This window comes from Muscardinus avellanarius (genome assembly GCF_963383645.1).
Source record: "Muscardinus avellanarius genome assembly, chromosome: 4".
Lineage (NCBI taxonomy): Eukaryota > Metazoa > Chordata > Mammalia > Rodentia > Gliridae > Muscardinus > Muscardinus avellanarius.
Genome location: NC_137789.1, coordinates 6,344,343 through 6,366,314, shown reverse-complemented (window position 1 = coordinate 6,366,314; position 21,972 = coordinate 6,344,343). Strand labels below are relative to the sequence as shown.

Below are 21,972 nucleotides of genomic sequence, written 5' to 3'. Positions count from 1 at the left end.
TGGAGTGCTCTCTCCCTAGTAGAAGAAAATAATTCAGGGCCTATATCGCCAACATGCCCACCCTTCTATCATTTTCAGTGATCTACACCTGGGAATCCTAGTGTTTCTCCCACAGCTGAATCTCTGCTGGGTTGGAAGTCACATTTCTAGAAGTTAGGTGGTCCATGAGCAGAGGCAGTGGCATACATCTTCACTAAATGTGGAACTCTGTATACTCCCAGGGCATGTTAGGGACCCATAGAACACCTAGCTGAGAAAGGATTGTATAAAAATGGGAAATAAGATGCGGTCTCCCACAGTTCACCCTACCAGTGATAATGGTGAATGGGCCTTGGCTGCAATTGTGACCAAAGGATCAGAAATGAAGGTATTTTAATAATCAGAAAGGAAGTTTATTTCCCCAAAAGTCAGAGTTTCATCCCAAAGTGAAGTAAATATAACGTGGGTCAGAACCAGGAGGTAGTGACTTTCAATTCGGGTTTGTAACTGGACAATATATATGACTTTACTAACGTGCCTATACTATGCCCTTTTAGACATGTGCAGCTGTCAACACCTTGAGGCCATTAAACTGAAAGTAGAGAACACAGTACAATACTGTACTGAAAGTGCAGCAGCAGTACAAGGGTATCTACATCAGATGGCTAGAATGTAACACTGCAAATATCATCTTTGTCTCTCCGTTATTTCATTCATGGCTATGTCAAATTCTGTCTCAGCTCTGGACCGCATTGCCCAGACACTGCTACATCTCAGGACCATGCTACCAATCACTCTCTTACCTCCTGGATTTTCCCTACCTTATGTCATACATTCATGTTTTGCCAAGATTCTCACTCATAGAAACAGAAAGCGGTAGGTACATGCTCATATTTATCTATCATTCAATCTATCTATCTCTATAATCATCTATCAACATTATCTATCATCTATCATCTATCTGTCTATCAGCATCAACCTGTCCCTTTCTGGAGGACAACTTAGAAAAGAATTCTACATGTCACTAAGAAGATGCAGCTTTCTCAGGCCTTTGTTACAATAATACTGACCAGGTCATCAGCACAGTTCTAAATTTCCTTTTTATATTTTCTGTTCAGTACATTTCACTTCTTACTGAAACCTATCAAATGAATATTCATCAACCATGACTTAAAGAGCCACAATTACCCTTCTTCCCCTGTCTTTCTGTATACCCCTCCTTTCTCTCCCTCCCTTCTTTATTTTTTTCTTTCTTCATTTTTCCACGTTAAACAGATCATAGTACTCAGGGGAAATATCATTTACAATATCTTCCTGTGAACAAACAGAAGGAATGATTTTTTTTACAAGTGTAAAATCACATTGAAGTGTGTATGATTTATACTATATAAAATTGTATCAGATAACACAGGTGTATCGGGAAAGACAAATGGAGATGCTCTGCTGTGTCCCTGCTTTGTCTTTTGGTCATAGAAAGGTTCAGCAGCTTCAGATGGAAATTTTGCACCTGCTTGTTCTAGATCAGAGGTTGTTAGTGAGCTGTCTCCATAACAAAGACAAATAATTCAATGAGGTTTGCATTCTTATTAAATTCCTATCACCTTAGAAGAATAAACTTAATTAGCAGAATAAATTAACTGTGAAAATTTAACCTGTTGGCCTCAAATATGTCTTTAATTTTAATATAGACTTAGAGGCCTTTTTCCCATACAGTGCTATGTAATGAGAGACATTAGCCAGCTTTTCATTAAATCCCACTACTTTAAGGCATTTTTTGGTTCGTTTGTTTTGTGTTTAAGTCAGGTTTATTTAAACATGGGGGACTTCTAGCAAAAGTATTTATAAATTTAATTTGGCTGAAATATGTATATGATTCTTTTCTAATATGTTCTAAAACAGATGTGATGCCGAGCTGCTTTATTGTGATTTCAGTTGATATCTTTTGATAACAAAAGATAATGGATAAAAGATAATAAACAAAATCATCTTATTGGGAAATGTGACAAATTTCAACTTCATTGATTTACTATATAACATATTCACATTTTAAAAGAGCAACAAAATAATTGCATATATATATATATATGATGAATACATATAATAATTTCCCTCAAAGATCAAAGTAGAAAGAATTATTATTACATATAACTCACTGGCTACATAGGAGGTTACATGGAACAAGTCTAACAGAACATGCTTATTTTGGGTAGGATAATGGAAGGACAGTAATCAAATTTGATAACATGAAAAAAGCATGAGTTTTGGGAATATACTTAATATAAACTTTGAGCACATTAAATGAAAGGTTATAAGGATTTAATACCCATTAGGGTGTTTAGTACACAATGAGGTAAATATATTTGAAGATATAATTCAGAATGGAATTCTAGCAATGTTATATGCATTTACAAGCAATACACTCATACACACTCTCTTAGACGTGGTGTACATATATATACTAGTTTTGTATGGAATAAGCACATTTCGTGGGAAGCTAAAAACAGAAAAAGAAAAGGTAGATCAACAAAAGAGTACAGAGAAATCAGATTTATCAGAGAAGAGAGAAATCAGAACCTTTTGCTACTTCTTAAATCTTCTCCAGGACGATCACCATCTTTCATAAGCATCCAACAACAATTCCATGCCAATAAATGCAATTTAAAAATTTTAAGCTTTAATTAAACTTGCTTATTACATATTCTATCAAATTTACTAATCAACAATAAAAGAGAAAGATGGGAAAGATCCATGACTAACTTTTCTATCGGTGTTTAGAAAGTTTCACATTTTTTATAAAGATATGAGGATACTTTCTGACTTCATTTCAAATTACATAATTGAACAAATTAATATAATGTAGTATATAAGCAAACAATTCCCAAAATAAAAGGAGAAAAAAGCTACATGTTGCCTCAAGATGAGAGGTGACTCTCAAAGGTAATACTGGAATGTGTATTTGAGAGAAGTTCTAAGTTGTATTTCCAGAAGCAAGGAAGTCGTCCATCAGAGTAGTAGCTGGCGAAGATCTTCTCACATTTGTCAGCTCTCTTGAGGTTCTTCATAGTTTCCTTTGTAGCACAGAAGGTCTTCCATTTAATGCAATCCCATACATTAATCCTTGTTTTGTTTGTTTCATTCAGGTATTATGGAATACATTTTTACCTGTGCCTATATGTCTCAGTGTTGGTCCTATGCCCTCTTCAAATAACGGCAAAGTTTTTGGTTTAATTTATAAGTTTTGATCCATTTGAATTAACTTTAGTGCAAAGTGAGAAAGTGAAGTGTATTTCCATTTTTCTGCATATGCATAAGCAGTTTTGCCAAAACCATTTTTTGAAGAGGCTTTTTTCTAGGGTATGATTTGGCCCCTTTGTCAAAAAATTCAAATGGCTATGAGTTTCCAAACGGGTTTCTGAGTCTTCTATTCTGCTCCATTGGTCTATATTATTTTTGTTTTCCAGGTACATGTTGCATTTATTATTATAGCTCTGTAGTTTATTTTAAAGTTAGATATTGTGTCTCCTGCATGGTTCTTATTCCTGAGAACTCTATTGGCTATTCTGTTTTTTATTGTTGCAAAATAATTTAAGGATTGATTTTTTTCTATATCTGTGAAGAATAACTATGATATTTTAGTGAGGATTACATTGAATCTGTAGATTACTTTTGTAAGGTCAACTATTTTGATGATATTCTTTCTCTCCAAGAGCATGAGAGGGCCTTCCATTTTATGAGATCATCTTCAATTTCTGTTTTTAATGTTTGAAAATTTTTATTGTAGAATTTTTTCCACCAACAAATGAATAGATTGCAAAATTATAGGATATATAGAGAGTGGAATTATACCCAGCTATAAAAAAAATCATTCGAAATAGATGAAACTAGAGAATTATGATAAATGACTTTATTTAGCCACAAAAAGTGAAGGCTTAGATGTTCTCCCTGATATGCAGAAGCTAGGGATGGAGGCATTTGGACACAGGAGAAAATGCAGACAAAGGAGAAGAAACTTTAATAAAGTGAAGGGAGATATTTAACTGAAGTATACGGGAGGAGGGGAGAAAGACTTGAAGATGGAAACACGTCAATGGACATGATGTACATACACTAATTTATCAAAGCTATTTAATGTGTTGAGCACTGGAAGTTTTGGAGGGAGAGGGAGTACCATGGGAATGGAGCAGGGCTCAAAAACTCCTGTGCACATGCATGCCTTTATCACCTTGAACTGCATCAAGATGTATGATTTCAATGACTAATAGAAAGCAATGCTATTCTGATTATTATGCATTTATTCATAGTAACAAGGTATTTTAGAATTTATGTTCTTAAAGAAAAAAACTATAAATAAAAAAAGAAGCTGGGAAACAGAGAGGGTTTTCCAATGACTGAAAATTAATACCATGAACACTGTGGTGCTGAAGAAAGGATAGATAAATAAAACCCACAGTGCACTGTTCTTCATGGGAGTCCATGTGCTGTTGTGAGAATAAGGAACCATCTGAAAGTGGAAGAGAAGGCCTGTTTCAGTGAGCATTCAGGGTAAGGAACACAAGCACATACCAAGGAAGGGAGGCAAATGAATTCCTGTCAAAATCTATTTGAAGAGTTGTATGTGCAAGAGATAAAGAATCAAAGCTGAATTACACAGAGAACTTTTGCATCCGCCATATGTTTATTCATAAAACACTCTGAAATGTTTTTTTTTTCTTCTCATCTGAGAGATGAATGCAGTCCCCACTAGAGAGGAAGTCACATGTTCAAAATCAATTATGTAAATCTGTGATACAAGATAAAAATTACAGATATTATATTTCTAAACCAGCCCTCCAAAACAAAAATGTTTTCATCAAAATAGTTTAAAAAGCAGTATGCTGCTGGGTACGGAGGTGCACATTTGCAATCCCAATACTTGGAAAGTTGAAACAGAAAGATTCCAGGTTTGTGGCCAGCCTCAGCTGCTTAGTGAGGTCCTCTTTAACTTAGTGAGAACCTGTTTCAAAATAAAGAATAAACAGTTGTGCTGTGAGTGTAGCTCAGAAGTAGAATACTCCTGGTTAAGTCTCTGGTACAGAAAGGGAGAAGAAGGAGGAGGAGGAGGAGGAAGAAGAAGAGGAAGAGGAGGAGGAGGAGGAGGAGGAGGAGGAGGAGGAGGAGGAGGAGGAGGAGGAGGAGGAGCATGCTAGCATCCTAAGCCTTTCTCTACCAGTTGTCCTTTTGCAACTAATTTGCAGGGCTTTGTCTCCAGTTTAAAGGAAAGATGTGGTAAATCCAGGGAGGGATTTGATAACAGCCCTTCGAACAGTGGCTGAAGCCAGCCACAGCTCCTGTTCTTATCTTGAGTTGCATTAGAGGTAGAAGGAGAAGTCTAAGTAATTAATGCTGCATACTTAGTAAGTGCAGAGCTACAGATGAGAGTTGCACTGGAGTCTGTACTTGAGCCTGTTTTGTGCCTCTTGTATGTCACACTTGTCTTCTCTACAGCTCTGTCCTCTTGGGACAGCTTTGCAGAAATCTATTGTCCCTTTATTGTCAATGAAGTTTGGGTCAAGTTTTATCAATCTTCCACCCTTAAAATATTTCTCCCATACTCTGAGAATCATCTGATTTAAATAATTATTTGATCAAATTCTCTTACTGGTAGGAAGATAAGACTCAGATACATTCCTTGAATTATGTAGGTCGCACATAGTTTTAATGAAGAAGTTCTGGTGATATTTTTTAAGTATTTAGCTTTAAAACAACTTCAAGTATAATCCAGAAATAAAACCTCCTTTCTGAAACATAACATTTTTTACAGAAAAAAGATTATGAAAGATAGTCATAAACATAATCTCAATTTAATTTGATATATTCTCTTGAATATCTACCAGGTACCAATTACTTTCTTATCACTGAAGATTCATAGATATACTCTACTCACCAGTAATAAAAAACCAACAAAGAAACCCACCAAAAGTATAAAGAATGACATAGTTATACACATGAATTTTACAAAACTCTAAGGAATATAGGGTGAAAAATAAAAGCACATTGATATTGAACAAACACACTTGGTTAATGTACTTTAATAAAAGTAAAATCACACCTAAGACACTGGACATTTTTCTAAACCACTGTGCTATAACTTCTTTGGCCATAAAGCCTAAGCAATCTTAAAAATAGCAAGGTATACCCTCCGAATAATATGTTCTAAACCCATCTTATTTAAATGTTTAAAAGAGTTGCTCAAAAATCACAGGATGGGCATTTTATGTGTTGATGACAGCTAAAAGCAAATTTTATTACTTAAAAGAAAATATATAAGGAATAAAACTGTATTGGGGTGTAGCTGAAATGACGGCCAATGGTTCAAATACTTAAAAGTCTGGTCCAAAAAGCAGCAAAGTTTAGAGGCGATGCTTTTAAGAAATAACTGGATCATGAAGGCTTTGACCTCATCAGTGAGGTAATTCAATTTTTTTTTTTTTTTGGTGGTACTGGAGGTGGAACACAGAGGCTTTCTACCTCTGGGCTATACTCCCAGACTGATGTTTTATATTTTATTTAGAAACAGGGTCTCACTAAGTTGCTGAGAGCCTCACAAAGTAGCTGAGGCTGGCTTCGAACCTGTGCGATCCTCCTGTCTCAGCCTCCCAAGCGCGGGGATTACAAGCGTACACCACCACGCCCAGCTAGTGAGGTAATTAATTTGATCTATTAACAATTTAAATAAATTATTATATGGGACCAACTAACTAAGGACTGCAACCTATGAAACTGTGAGCAAAAACAAACTCTCCCTCCTCTAACTTGTTTTTATCAGGTATCTGGGTCACAGTGATAAAAAGATCTAAAAGGGCTCTGAGTATCAAGAAAGAAAGAGTAGCTCATTCATTTTTTTTTTTTTTTACGCTTACACATTTGCATGCCTATGAGGAACATAAAACATGTTTACAGGGGAGTATTGATTGAAAGATTTTTGCTGTTTGAATTTATAAATATTTCCACTTCTGGAAAAAAAAATGAAATCTAATAACTGATTATTGAAAATTATAAAAGTTGGGACATTATAAGAAAAGTAGTTTTACTAAATCAGGCAAGTTGGCACATGCTTTAATCCCATTACTTGGAATGCCTAGACAAGAAAATCATGAGGGTTCCAAGCCAGCCTCAGCTACTTAGTGAGGCTCTCAGCAACTTAGTGAGACACTGTTTCCAAATAAAATATAAAAGATGTCTGGGAGTGTACCCGGAGGTAGAAAGCCCCTGGGTTTCACCCCCAGTACCACACGGAAAAAAAAGAAAAGTAGTTTTGCTAAAAGAAAACATGATTTTAATGTTTCTCTTTATTTCTTTATTATTGTGGTAAAAACATTTAACAAAATTTTATGTTTCTAAATTTTTAAGTAAAAATATTTATATGCATTATACAGTATTTTTAACTATAGCCACAACATTATAGAGTGGATCTCTAGAATTTATTCATCTTGCAACCCAAAACTTATACCTATGGAACAATGATTTCTCATTTTCATTTTCCCCCAACTCCCGGCAATCTCCACACTACTTATGTGGGTTTGATAACATTTTTTATATATGGAAATCACACAGTATTTTCTGTCATGTCATTAGCTTATTGCATACAGCATAATGTCCTTCAGGTCCACCACTGTTTTTGCAAACTTCAGGATTCCATTGTGTTTTAAAGCTGAGAAATCATTTTATGTATGTACCATACCTTCCGTATGTGGTCACCTATAGATAAACATTTTACATATTTTCCACAGTTTGACTGTTAGTAATGATTCTGGAATGAACATGGAACATAACTCTCCTTTTTTATCATGTTTATTTTTTAATTTTTATCTTTTAATTTTATTGGTGCACTATAGTCTACATCATAATGTAGATCATGTTGACAATGGCATATATTCACACAGTATTTGGTGTCCCCCGCCTCCCCTTTTCCCTCCCTCCCAATACCGAGTGTCTAGGTTAGCAATGCTATATTCACATGTATATACATATTTGAATGTAGCTTTGTCATTAATAAACTTCAGCCTTCTTCCTCCCTTAACTCTTCTTTCTGGCTTTGCCGAGGTTTCTTCTCCATTGTCTGGAGTCCCTCTGGCATCCCCAATACTCCCTAGTTTGAGTATATTAGAGAAAAGATAAGTCCCTTCTCTTTCTGTGCTTGGCTGATCTCACTTAAAATAATCTTTTCCAGGTCTTTCCATCATCTTGTGAATGACGTGATTTTGTTCTTTATAGATGAGTAGAATTCCATTGTGTGTATTTCCCATAATTTTGCGATCCATTGATATGTTGATGGACACCTAGGTTGGTTCTATATTTTGACTATTACAAATTGTGCTGCTATGAACATGGGCATGCATATGTTACTGTAGTTCTCTTATTTCAAATCATTTGGACTAATACCCAGGAGTGTAATAGTCGGATCACATGGTGGATCCATTCCCAGTTTTCTAAGAAATCTCCACACTGATCTCCATAGCAGTTTGCACTCCCACCAACAGTGTAAAAGAGTTCCTATTTCCCCATATCCCCAAAAGCATTTTTTTTTTTTTTTGGTGGTGGTACTGGGGTTTCTGGAAGCCCTTCTACCTCCGGGCTACACTCCCAGACCTATTTTTACATTTTTATTTGGAAACAGGGTCTCCTAAGCCAGCGTGCGCGGCTGGCTTCGAACCTGTGCCATCCTCCTGTCTCTGCCTCCCAAGCGCGGGGATTACAGGCGTGCGCCACCATGCCTGGTGACAGCATTTGTTTTTATTTGACTTCTTTATAATTGCCACTCTGATTGGGGTTAGATGGAATCTCAGTGTAGTTTTGATTTGCATCTTTCTGATGGCTAATGCAGTTAAACATTTTTTCATGTATTTATTGGCCATTTGTATCTCTTTTATTGTGAAATGTCTATTAAATTCAGTAGCCCATTCTTTGATTGAGTTGTTTTGCTAGTGTAGAGTCTTTTGAGCTCTTTGTATACTCTGGATATTATCCCTTTATCAAAATGGTAGCTGGTAAAGATCATCCATTCTGTAGGCTTTCTCTTTATACCAATGGTTTTCTTTGATGAGATGAAACATTTTAATTTGGTATCATCCCACTTGTTAATTCTTGTTTTAATATCCTGTACTTTGAAGGTCTTGTTGAGGAAGTTACAACCTGTGCCTATCTGTTGCAGTGTTGAACCTAGGGAAATAACTCTTCTAGGCCTTGATTTCAATCGTTTTGTATAAAATCTCAGAAATAAAATTGCTAGGTTATTTGTAGATCTAGATTTAGTTTTTAAAAGAAACTCCAAATTACTTACAAATTGTTTCTTATAGTAGTTGTACCATTTAACATTTTCCAAAACAGTGTAAAAGAGTTCCAATTCTTTTACATTATTTACAACATTTTTTTTTTAATTTTACTAGGGATTGAACCCAGAAGCTGCTACATTCCAGCTCTTTTTAGTTTTTATTATGAAACAGGATACCACTAAGTTTCTGAGGCTGGTCTCATCCCTGTAATCATCCTGTCACAGCCTTCCAAGTACAAGTATTAAGATTAGATATGTTAAAATATCACATATTTTCTTGTATTTGTGGTCTATATTTCCTGAGGATTAGTGCAGTTGATCATATATTCATATTCTATTGGATATTTGCATGTCTTCTTTAGAGAAATAAGTGCTTACTCAGGTCCTCTGCCAATTTTTAATCAGTATTTTATTTGCTATTGGGTTGTTGGAGTGTCTACACATTTTTATATCAACTGCTTAGGTGGTATATAGTTTGAAATAAGTTCCTAGGTCTAAGGGGAAAAGAAATAATTCATAGATATTTTGAATAGTTGCATTTATTTGCAAGCAGGTACTTTTCTCTTTCAGAACCTACAGGTGACTTTATTTACTTATAAGTAAATATATACTTATAAATTAGTATACCTTCAGCAAATATTTATTGGGCATTTACATTAAGCACTAATATTCTGATAGATACCATGAAATTCAAGGATGTACAGCACAAAGGTAGCAATCCAGACTGTGTTTCTATTCTATCTACATACCTAGTTTGATAGTTTTTTAGGTAATCAGTAAGTAAAAATAGATAATTCAATGAAATATATGCAATGAACATATTTGTATATATTTATATTTACATATGTATACCAAATATATTTTAATATGTTAGCCATATACTCTATGAATGATTTATATTTTTAAAAAACTACTAAGCTTGAAAACATTATTATATATGTGTATTCCTTTTTATCACCTGTAAGAGTCTAGTATCCCTTCTTTCTTTTCAAAGAGAGAACTTTTCTTTGGAAGAATTTAGGGGATTTATCAAGGATCATACACAGTGATGCAACTAGGTTTTAATTCTAGATCCCTGAATTGAAGAGAGTGTGTGTGTGTGTGTGTGTGTGTGTGTGTGTGTGTGTGTCCAGTCTCTCTGAGCATTCACAAGATGAAAATAAGAGTCTAAAAAGTTATGCTGTCTATCGATTTAGTGAGAGCCTCTCTGGTAGGCTGCAGGAGTTAACATACCTCCCAGAGGTGACTTCCTTGGTAGTGATCAGTGTAAACGTCAGGAACACAGGTTTCATGTATGGCCAATGATGTTCACGCATGCTCAGAGGGAATGAATAAAAAAAGTATTCAGCTGAACAGCACACAGCGAGTCCACTGAGGCATCTATTTCTCCTGAACTCTTTCTTGTTCCACTCACCACCCATGAGGCACGATTCCTCCTTTGAATTTACTGTGTCCTTCCTCTGTGGCTAAATCTGTTTTGTTTGTTTCTTTTGTCATCATTACAATTTCCTCCTCTTTGTTTTTGATTCTTCTTGTTTTCTTTTGTCTTCTTAACAATTTCTTGATTTATTCACATCAATCTAGAAACAACAAAGAGAAAAATAATAAAGTATGACTGTTGAATGGGAAAGGATAGATTATGAGTCGTGGCTGTAGATTTACCTTTTTTCTAGTTGGGAATGCACCAAGGAATTGGAGTACATTTAAATGATTGATTCAGTATTTGCATGTGCAGGATTCAATTCCGGTACATAAGTTAAAAGCAAAGATGTGGTTGTCCCTCAAGGAGATAGAAGTGTTTGTCTCTCATGGAAATTGTGTTTTTTGTCTTTTAAGAGATAAGAATATTAAATGGCTATGTAGATTTGATGAGACTTGAACTATATGTATCTATAAAATGAATATGAATGATAAACAGGAAATACATTCACACTAAGTTGGTTGTCACAGAGAGAGTTACTGGTGGCCTATGTGCATCTTCACTCCACCTTATCCTGGGCCATAGAGAGACCTGATCTTCAACAAGGAGGATGGAATAATGAATATGTATGAAGATGTAAGACGTCCTAATGGTGCCTATGCAAAAAGCCTCTGGGATTTATAGGAAGAACTTTACCCTAAGCAATGATAGTTCCCACACATACAAACTCAGTATCATGCATTTTGGGTGAAATTGTTAAATATTTTGTTGTAGATATTTTTTCTGGCTAAGCTCTATGGATACCACATACAAGGATAAGAAAGATTTGAATCTAAATAATATTAAAGAAGGAAAGCATAGTGGTGCACGCTTGTAATCCCAGTACTTGGGAAGCTGAGACAGAAGGGTCACAGGTTTGTGGCGAGCCTCAGCTACTTAATGAGGGCCTCCACAACTTAGTGAGACCTTGTTTCAAATTAAAGAATAAAAAATAGAGCTTGGGGGTGTAGTTCAGAGGTAGAATGCCCCTGGGTTCAATCCTCAGGACCCCCTCACACACGAAAAAATACTAAAAAGAAAAGTGGTATTTTCATGGCAATTAAAAAGTATGATAATATTCTATATTATGAAAATGAGAAAAGGATATGAGCAGAAATAAAAGAAAATAAAAATAAAAATAAAAATTGGATACAATAAAATGTTTAGCTATAAAATTGGAAAGCCCTTTAAAATTAACATTCAAATAAATTGTAATAAATTAACTTATTCTGTAGCTATTTTTTTGCAGTGTGTTGACTTTGTGCAAAGTATATTCTTAGAGCAGACTATTATATAGCCAAAATGGTGCTATTTTCTTTACTTTTTATTTTTATTTATTTATTATTATTTTTTGTGGTACTGGGGATGAAACCCAGGTACATTGTACCTCTGAGCTACACCCCCAGCACTATTTTAGTCTTTTAATATTTTTTGAAACAGAGTCTCACTGAGTTATGAAGGGTCTTGCTAAGTAGCTGAGGTTGTCCATTAACTGCGATATTATGGTCTCGCCTCCTAAATGCTGGGATTACAAGCATGTGCCACCATACCTGGCTCAATTCTATTTTCAAATAATTTTTAGAAATATGTATGAATGTCCACAGAATTGTTACTAAAATAATAATATATATTATTTGAGTTTTCTACTTATAATTACTTACATAAAATGCTTCAAATATGTTTTCTAAAATCCTCAAAGCATTATCTCAAATTTTATTGCACAACTTTTTTAGTCATGAGGGCAGAAAGTGATAGCACAAGAAAGTTAACTCATGTGTATGTAATTTTTTTGGGGGGTGGTACTGGGGTTCATGGAAACCATTTTATCTCCAGGCTACACTCCCAGACACCTAATTTTTTATTTTTATTTGGAAACAGTAAGGCTGGCTTCGAACCTGCACGATACTCCTGTCTCTATCTCCCAAGTGCAGGGACTACAAGCCTGCACCACCAGGACGGCGATTCTAAGTAACATTTAAGTACACATTTTTAACAAAGACAATGCATTTTTTCCATATTGAATATATTTTGATGCAAATCTGTATTCTTAGACTAAAAAAGCACACACATATCACATACAGACACTTTCACATGTCCAAGTAGGAGTAATGAGTGATTTTAAATTATTAAATTTCTTTCCACAATAAATGTGTACTGATGTTATAATCATGAGTTGAAAAAAATCAGAATGAAAAATTGAATGATTATATTCATTACATAATAGAAACCACTGGGAATTGAGCAGAAGGTCTGTGTTTTCCCATTTTCTTAGTGGCCACTTTTAATTTGGACCTTGAAGAAGAGAAATGAGGTTTCCCCAGGCTTTGGAGAGAGTATTATACTATTTAGCTTCATTGGAGTATACATATAGAAGTAGACTATCCAGCCAAGAATTCAGTCCAAGGAGAATTTTGGTGCCTGGCTCTTACCAACAAAATGACCTTTCCTTTCTCCTCCTCACTTATATCCTGATGAATTCAGCCTTAGGCCACTGAAGTGTATGGGGGCTGGGCTAAAACTCTTGACATTTTCTAGTCATACCTAGATAGGACAGTTAAGCTGGCAAAGTGCAAGCTAACATTTGTGATGTGGTACAACTGTGATGGTTCCTATCTGAAGCATCATCTCTGAATCATCAGTAAAGTCCCTATGGTACAGATGTTATGACCACACTCCAGCTGCTAGAAAAATTAGGACTTAATGGTTAATGAATGTTCCATACTATGGCTATGACTACACATATTCAACTTATTTTTCTAAAATTCAAGTTTTATTTCTGAATTTCTCCACCCTTTTGCCTCCCCTTATGTCAGATAAATAGTAGTCTCTAATGCTAGTATTAGTTCTTATATGTCATGGGTAAATAAAGGCTACATACTGAATTTATTCTCCATTACTTACTATTTATACTATACAAAGAATAAACTCCACTCTTCTAACAGTTACTTTCTTTGTATGTAACAAGATCACCCACATTGCTGCAAATCGAGGCTCCTGTTATCCAAATTTTGTCGATTGAGTAACATGACCAGGTGGGAGATATACAGATGAAACTACGATTAATAAGATGTCTTGTGCTTTGTGTTTATGTTAAAAATTAAAGAAGTTGTTAATTATTTTAAATACTGCAATTCAGTTTACACATATAGTCAGCATTCATATGGAGTATTAAAATGTGAGCTGTTAAGAGTAATAGCGTTACCACATGCTGGTTTTCATAATAAATATTTTGAGTGCCTCATACACTTTAATGAAAAGGTTTGAATATCCCCATGTTAGGTAAGTAAATTGAATTTTTACAAAGGTAGTGCCAATTATAAATGTCAGTGTTGAATTTTAGACCTGAAGCCTACTCTAGAAAATAAACGTTTAACTATTTTGTTTAATTGCCTATCTTTAAGGCCTTTTTTACCCAACAATGGAAGAGGAAAACTATGGTTAAAGTTATATTTTACTGAATATTTTTAAAAGAGCTCATGGAGGCACCAGTTTTAATATTGCTCTAAATAAACAGATAATGAGATTAGAAACAGGGTAATTTTCATTCCGTAGGTTATTTTTTTAATTTGGATTTTGTAAGACAAGAGGCCTCTTAAAGATATGGCATGTTTTCTGATGGAAGACATACAGGTAATTTCTACAAACTGTGTTTATTAACTTTTATCTAAGAGGTCTCTTCCAGAAGAGGTAAGTAGGGTGGACCTGTGACAAGTAATTAGAGATTAAAGAATATACTATGTGATGTGTGCATATGTTTGTGTATCATTTGGAATCTCAGTATAGTATATAGTGATGATGAATCAGCAAATTATAAACATTTTCTTAAAAAATAAACTAGAGAAAAAAAACAAATATCTGTGGCTCTAGAGTTCCTATCCAGATCACTGGTCAAGTTTCTGGAAAAAAAAAATCAAACAAACAACCACTAAAAAAAAAAAAAAAAAAAAAAAAAAAAAAGGCAAAGGCAGAAAGCCAATACTTACCACTCTTCCTTTTAAAAATTTTATTGGTGCATTATATTCATACATCATATTGGGGTAAAAAGGTGTGGACATACATGTACACATCACCCATTTAGCCCCTACCCAGTTCCCACCCCATTTCCTTCCCATCCCTCCTTCCCTTGCTTGGCTTAGTGGTTGACTTCTATACGTTTAAGTATGTTGTGTGTTTTAAAGAATTTTCTTCTTCCCCCCTCCGATCCCCTCATTTAGGTTGTCTTGTTTGTTCCTTTATAGGATTTCCTTTTTTTGTATAGAGTTCCTCCTATGACCCATTTCTCCTTAGCTTTCAAATATTAGGGAAAGCATCTGATTTCTTATTTTTTGTGACTGACTAATCTCGCTTAGCACAATGTCTTCAAGTTCCATCCATTTCCCTGAAAATGATGTAGTTGAGTTTTTTTGATGGCTGATTAAAATTCCATTGTGTACATATCCCAGTTTTGTAATCCATTCATCTGTTGATGGACTTCTTGGCTGGTTCCATAGTTTAGCTATGGTGAATTGTGTAGCTATGAACATACACATGCATTAGTTTGGTAGTTTGGTTTACTTTCTTTTGCATAGATACCCAGAAGTGGTATTGCTGAATCAAATGGTAAGTTTGTCCCCATTCTTCTGAGGATTCTCCACACTGCTTTCCAAAGTGGTTGCAGTAATTTGCAATCCCACCAACAATGTTTTAGAATTCCTACTTCTCCACATCCTTGCCAGAATTTGTTGTTGTGTGTGTTTTGAATGATTGCCATTCTAGTTGGAGTTAGATGAAATCTCAGGGTGCTTTTGATTTGCATCTCTCTGATTGCCAATGATGTTGAGCTTTTTTTTTTTCATGCATTTATTGGCCATTTGAATTTCTTCTTTTGTGAAGTGTCTTTAGTTTACTTGCCCATTTTCTGATTGGATTATTTGTATTTTTTAGTGTTGAATTTCTTGAGTTCTCTGTATATTCTAGATATTAGTCCTCTATCGAAGGTGTAGGTGGCAAAAATCTTCTCCCATTCTGTTGGCTCTCTGTTGAGGTTCTTGACAGTTTCCTTTGCTGAACAGAAGCTCTTCAGTTTCATGCAATCCCACTCACTGATTCACCTTTTAATTTGTTGTGCCTTTGGGTTCTTGTTGAGTAAGTGTTTATCTGTGCCTATGTGTTGCAATGTTGGACCTATGCCCTCTTCAAGAATCCATAAGGTCTCTGGTCTAATTTCCATGTCTTTGATCCATCTTGAATCGATTTGTGTGCAAGGTGAGAAAGTGGGATTAATTTCCAATTTTCTGCATATGGTTAACCAGTTTTGTCAACACCATTTGTTGAACAGGTTATCTTTTTTCCAGTGTATATTTTTGGCCCCTTTGTCAAAAATCAATTGGCTGAAAGTGTATGAAATTGTTTGTGGGTCTTCTGTTCTGCTCCATTGGTCTATGTATCTATTTTTGTGCCAGTACCATGCTGTTTTTATTACAATGGCTTTGTAGTATAGTTTATAGCCAGGTATTGTGATTCCACCTGCATGGTTTTTGTTGCTGAGAATTACTTTGGATATTCTGGGCTTTTTATTGTTCCAAATAAATTTAAGAACTTATTTTTCTATGTCTGTGAGGAATGGTCTTGGTACTTTAATAGGCATTATGTTGAATCTGTAGATCACTTTTGGAAGGATGGCCATTTTAATTATATTTATTCTGCCTATCCATGGACATGGAAGAACTTTCTATCTTCTAAGATCTTCAATTTCTTTTTTTCAATGTTTTATAATTTTCTTTGTAGAGATCTTTTACCTATTTGGTTAAGTTTATTCCTAAGCATTTTATTTTTTTGTGGGAGATCCTGAGTGGAAGTGTTTTCTGAATTTCTTTTTCAGTGGATTTATGTTGGTGTACAGAATAGCTTCTGATTTTTTTAAGATTGATTTTGTATCCAGACAATTTGCTAAATTTGTTGATCCAGTTCTATACTGCCTTTTGGTTCAGTTTGTTGGGTTTTCTAAATGTCATCAGAAAATAGTGAAAGTTTGAGTTTTTCTTTTCCTATTTGTACTCCTTTGATTTACTTTTCTTTCCTTATTGGTCTGCTTAGAGTCTCTAGTACTTCACTGAAGATTTTAGGGGGAATTCTTGAAGTTTTTTCCTATTTAATATGATTTTTGGCAATGGGCTTATTGTAGATTGCCTTTATGATGATGATATATGTTCCTTCTATTCCAATTCTCTGCAGTGTTTTTATCATAAATGGATGTTGGATTTTATCAAATGCTTTTTCAGTGTCTATTAAAGTGATCATGTGATTTTTGTCTTTGGTTCTGTTTATATGATGAATTACATGGACTGATTTTTGTATGTTGAACCAGCCTTGCATCTCTGGGATGGAAAACCATCTGGTCCTGGGCTTTTCTTTGATGGTAAGCTCTTTATTGCTGTTTCAAATTCTTTGGTTGTTATTGGTTGCTTTAAGTATTCTATATCTTTTTGACTCATTTAGGATGGTTGTATTTATTTAGAAAGTTGTCAATTTTCTCCAGATTTTCCATTTTGTTGGAGTATAGTGTTTCAAAGTAGTTTCTGATAATTGTCTGGATTTCTGCACTGTCAGTAGTAATGTCTCCTTTTTCATCCCTCATCTTCATAATATGGGTTGATTCTCTCTCTCTCTTTTTAGTGAGGTTGGCTAGTGGTTTACCTATCTTGTTATTTTATTCGAGAAACCAGCTTTTGGTTTTGTTGATTTTCTGTATTTTTTTATTCTCTACTTCATTAATTTCTGATCTGATTTTAATAATTTTCTGTCTTCTAATGGCTTTGCAGTTAGATTGTTCCTGTTTTTCAAGGGCTTTGAGGTATGTTGTTAGGTTATTTATTTAAAGATTTTCTTTTTTTTCTTATGTGAGCACTCAGTGCTATAAAATTTCCTCTTAGTACTTCCTTAAAAGTGTCCCAGAGGTTTTGATATGTTGTATCTTTATTTTTGTTTGTTTCTAGAAATTTCTTGATTTTACCTCTTACATCTATGACCCATTCTTCATTCAGAAGTGTGGTTTTCAGTCTCCACATGTTTTGTTGTTTCTCTGGGTCTTCTTATAGTTCATTTCTAGTTTCATTCCATTATGGTCTGAAACAACACAAGGAAGTAGGTAACATTTTTTGAATTTGCTAGTGCTCATTTTATGACCCACGATATGATCTATTTTAGAGAAGGTTCCGTGAACAGCTGAAAAAACATAAACTTCATTGTAGTTGAGTGGAATATTCTATATGTGTCCAATAGGTCCATTTAATTAATGGTGTTCTTTAGTTCTGAGGCATCTTTACTGACCTTTTTTCTGGATTATCAGTCTAATGTTGTCAGAGGTGTGTTGAAGTCTCCCAGTATTATTGTACTGGGATTTATGTGTGTCTTCATGTCACAAAAAGATTTTTTTTTTTTTAATGAGAGTAGCTGTACCTATTTTGGGGGGATAGATGTTGATTGTTGTTATTTCCTCTTACAGGATTATTTCTTATACCAGTAAAATATTACCTTCTTTGTCTCTTCTAATAACTTTGGGTTTGAAGTCTAACTTGTCTGATATCATAGTTGCTACTCCTGCTTGCCTTTGAGTTTTGTTAGCATGAATTACCTTGCTCCACCCCTTTACCTTGAGTTTGTTACTATCTTTAATTGTAAGGTGTGTTTCTTGTAAGCAGCAGATGGATGGATTCTGGCTTTTAATCCATTTTTCCACTTTATGTCTTTTGGGTTTTTGTTGTTGTTGTTGTTGGTACTGGAGTTCTTGGAAACCCTTCTACCTCCGGGCTACACTCCCAGTCTAATTTATACTTTTTAAAATATGGAAACAGGGTCTCTTAAGCCAGCGTGGGTGGCTTCAAACCTGCACAATCCTCATGTCTCCACCTCCTAAGTGCAGGGATTACAAGCATGTGCCACCATGCCTGGCCACTTTATGACATTTTAATAGGGAACTGAGGCCATTTACATTCAGTGTGATTATTGAGAGATGATTTTTAACTCCTAACATGTTAAGATTTTATTTCTGTTTGAAATACTGTTTATTCTTCTTTGATTAGTTGTCTGCTGGATGGGGAATCTTGTATCTCTGGTTCTGCTGTGTTATCTATTTCTTCTTTGTAGTAAATCTCCTTGAGTATTTTTTCTAGCACTGGTTTCGAAGACATAAATTCCTTAAGATTCTGTTTGTCATGGAAGATTTAATTTCCCCATATAATATGATAGATTGTTTTGCTAGGTAGGAAATTTTTGGCTTAAAGTTGTTTTCTTTCAGAATTTGGAATATGTTACCCCATGCCCTTCTGGCTGTCATGACTTGGTTTGTGAAGTCTGGAGTGATTCTAATTGGTTTGCCTCTGAATGTCACTTGGCCTTTTGTTTTTTTTTGCCTTTAAGATTCTCTCCTGGCTTCTACATTGGTCATTTTGACAATTATGTGGCGTGGGGAACCTTTTCTCTGATCCTGTCTAAAGGGAGTTCTATAAGTTTCCTGGACCTGTGTATCAACCCCCTGTGCTATGTTTGGAAAACATTCTGCTATTACTTCTTTGAAGAGATTATTGATCCCTTTGGGTTCACCTTCTTTTCCCTCCTCTATCCCAATTATTCTTATGTTAGCTCTCTTAAAATGGGCCCATATTTCTTCAATGTCCAATTCCTGCTGTCTGACTTTTTTTTCTGTTATACATTATGCATTCCTTTTTGAAGTGATCATCTTCTAGGAGTGAGATTCTATTCTTCATGTGGTCTAATCAATTGCTTATAGTTTGGATTGATCCCTTTACTTCAATATTTGCAACCTTTATTTCTTTTATTTTTATTTTTTTTTTTTTAAGATTCTGAAAACCCTGTCACCTGCTTTATTTCTGGAGAAGTGTAATGGGAAAAGAGAAAATATTTGCTTGAATTTGACGGGCAGCTAAATAGGAAGCAGTAGCAACAAAAATTTTAGGCCTTTGGGTTCCTTTGATACATGCGGGATAAGTTCCTTACTTGAAGATTTAAGAGCTTAATTTTTCCCTAGAGCAAGTTCATCCATTTCCACTAGGATGAAAGAATAAATAACAAACTCAATAGCACCAAGTGGGGTTTTAACACAGAAAACAGAGCAAGATTTTTCCTTTCAAATGCAAATTTTTACATTAAAATATGTTTATAAACCATAGTTGTTTTTCCTCTTGATTCAACCCTTCTCTCTCCCATAACAGGAGCCTCAGGAACCCAAAGAGAATGTGCATTATCAATCAAATATACAATCGAGCCTGCCCCCACCTGGAATCTGATTACTAATGGACTAGATTCAGGGCTGTCCACAGGGATGGAAGCAGTAACTATGCTCTCAGGGAGAACGGATACTGCGGATGCCACCAGTCAAAGAGTCAAACGCTGTGCACTGGGTCCAGGATGACTTGTACACCCTGTTCACTACGCAGGCTCCGACCAGCATGGACAGGAGAATCTTGGAACACCAGTCTCACTCGATGATGTCGCATGTCTGTACTCACATTAATAGTAAACAAAGTAAATATCATTCCCATGACAATTGGAATAAAGATGAAATTGAGGGTGGTGACCTGCAGCAGGCAGCAGTCCTGGTCTGGGTTGGTATGAACATCTTCATATTGAATGGGAGGCTGCAATCGTCCCATACTCTTGCTCTTTAATCTAGGGGACTGTTTTTTGAACTTGAAGTTAAACTCCCACATTGGCTCTTGTCTGTTCCCAACAATCTTCCTGCACCAGAAAAGTAAGCATTTGGAATTCTTTAATGTACTGGGAGTGCTTTCTGGAATGGCTGGGTTCTTGGAGATTCGAGCAGCAAATGGTTCATACATATGGTATAAAGATCGGATCACACAGGCCCGGAGACAGCGCAGCTTTTCCATTGACTCTGGTCTCAGACGCAAAGGCAGAGAAGCATCCAGAGTGTAGTGCCTTCGGTACAACCTGGTCCAAAAGGCAGCAGTGCAAGTGACGGTCCAGGCATTCTTACAAATCAGGGAAAAATTCACAATGTCCTCAGGACGTATGTAGGAGGCCAACAGTAACCAAATATCCATGGGATACTCCTCTCCTCCAGCCCCCTCCAGGTCCTCTTTATGCCTCTTGCTTTTCTTTTTTCTGGAGGTGGTTCTCTCATGGATATTTTCCTCCTGAGCATCCATCTCATCACTGCTGTCGATGATGTCACAGGGCTCGCCAGCACCAGAAAGAGCTTCCTCTGCAGGAACCTGGGAGGCTTCCAAGCCACAAAGAGATTTTACTTCCTTCTGAACAGCGTTGGCGACCGCTTTCTTGACTCGTCCAGACTTCACGACTGCGGGATCCGAGTTGGCATAATCCGCTACAGTCACTCGACCCGAGCAGGCGTCGTGGGCCCGGAACTTGAGTCGCTTTCCTCTCTTGGGCATGGCGACCGTGTCGGGGCGAGGCCGGCCTAGCGGGCCGGAACCCGGGCCATGTCTCGGGCCGGACGGCGGGCGCCGGGAGCCGCTGGCCAGCTCCGCCCGGCTCCGCGGCCATCCCGAACCCGACGCCGCGGCTCTCGCGACGATTCCCCTTTATTTCTTTTATACTCTCTCTAAATTCTTTTCAAAGATCCTGTATTATTTCTATAATTATATTCCTGATTTGATCTTCTGGAGATCTCTGGATTTCTGTGTTATCAGGTTCTGGTATTATGAGGTTGTGGGCATTCCCTGCTCCATTTTGTTCCTCTTTCCCATAATTTCAGAAGTTTGTGCCTTCTCCGAGTTCTACCTTGGTTCACCATGACTTCACTTAGGCTATTCTGGATCTTGAGTTTGTGGTAATCTCAGCCGCCAATACTCCTTTACAGGGTTGTATCACAAATCTCAGACCCAGGGAGTTAATCGAGGAGGCATGAGTCTGTGGGTGTGGTGGGCTGGGCATTTTCTCACAGAAGCTCTGACTAGGATGTGCTATCTCTGACATCGCTACTCCTTCACTAGTTTGGGCTACAAAATCTCGGACCCAGGGAGATTATCAAAGCTGTGGAAGTTCCTGGGGGTGCAGTGCTGGATTTTTCCTTTAGGGGCCAAATTTTTACTTACGATTGCTTTGTGCACTGATCTGGAGCTGTCGTGGCATGGTGAACTTGCTGCAGCTACTGGCAAAGTGGCACTGCTGCCACGCCCTCGACTGTGAGGCTGGCATATTTCTTTTCTGGTTTTGAGCTCAGTTCTAAGTCCCTGGAGGGTGT

General features: G+C 36.2%; 1 protein-coding gene across 1 annotated transcript; it reads right to left on the bottom strand.

Annotated features, from left to right (window-relative positions):
• Nucleotides 1-20,128: 20,128 nt before the first annotated feature.
• Nucleotides 20,129-21,160, bottom strand: LOC308261613 (transmembrane protein 183A-like; the record flags this gene model as incomplete). Its single annotated transcript, XM_080693650.1, has 1 exon — nucleotides 20,129-21,160. The coding sequence occupies one exon, from the start codon at nucleotides 21,158-21,160 to the stop codon at nucleotides 20,129-20,131; it is 1,032 nt and encodes a 343-aa protein (XP_080549776.1).
• Between the last annotated feature and the right edge of the window lie 812 nt (nucleotides 21,161-21,972).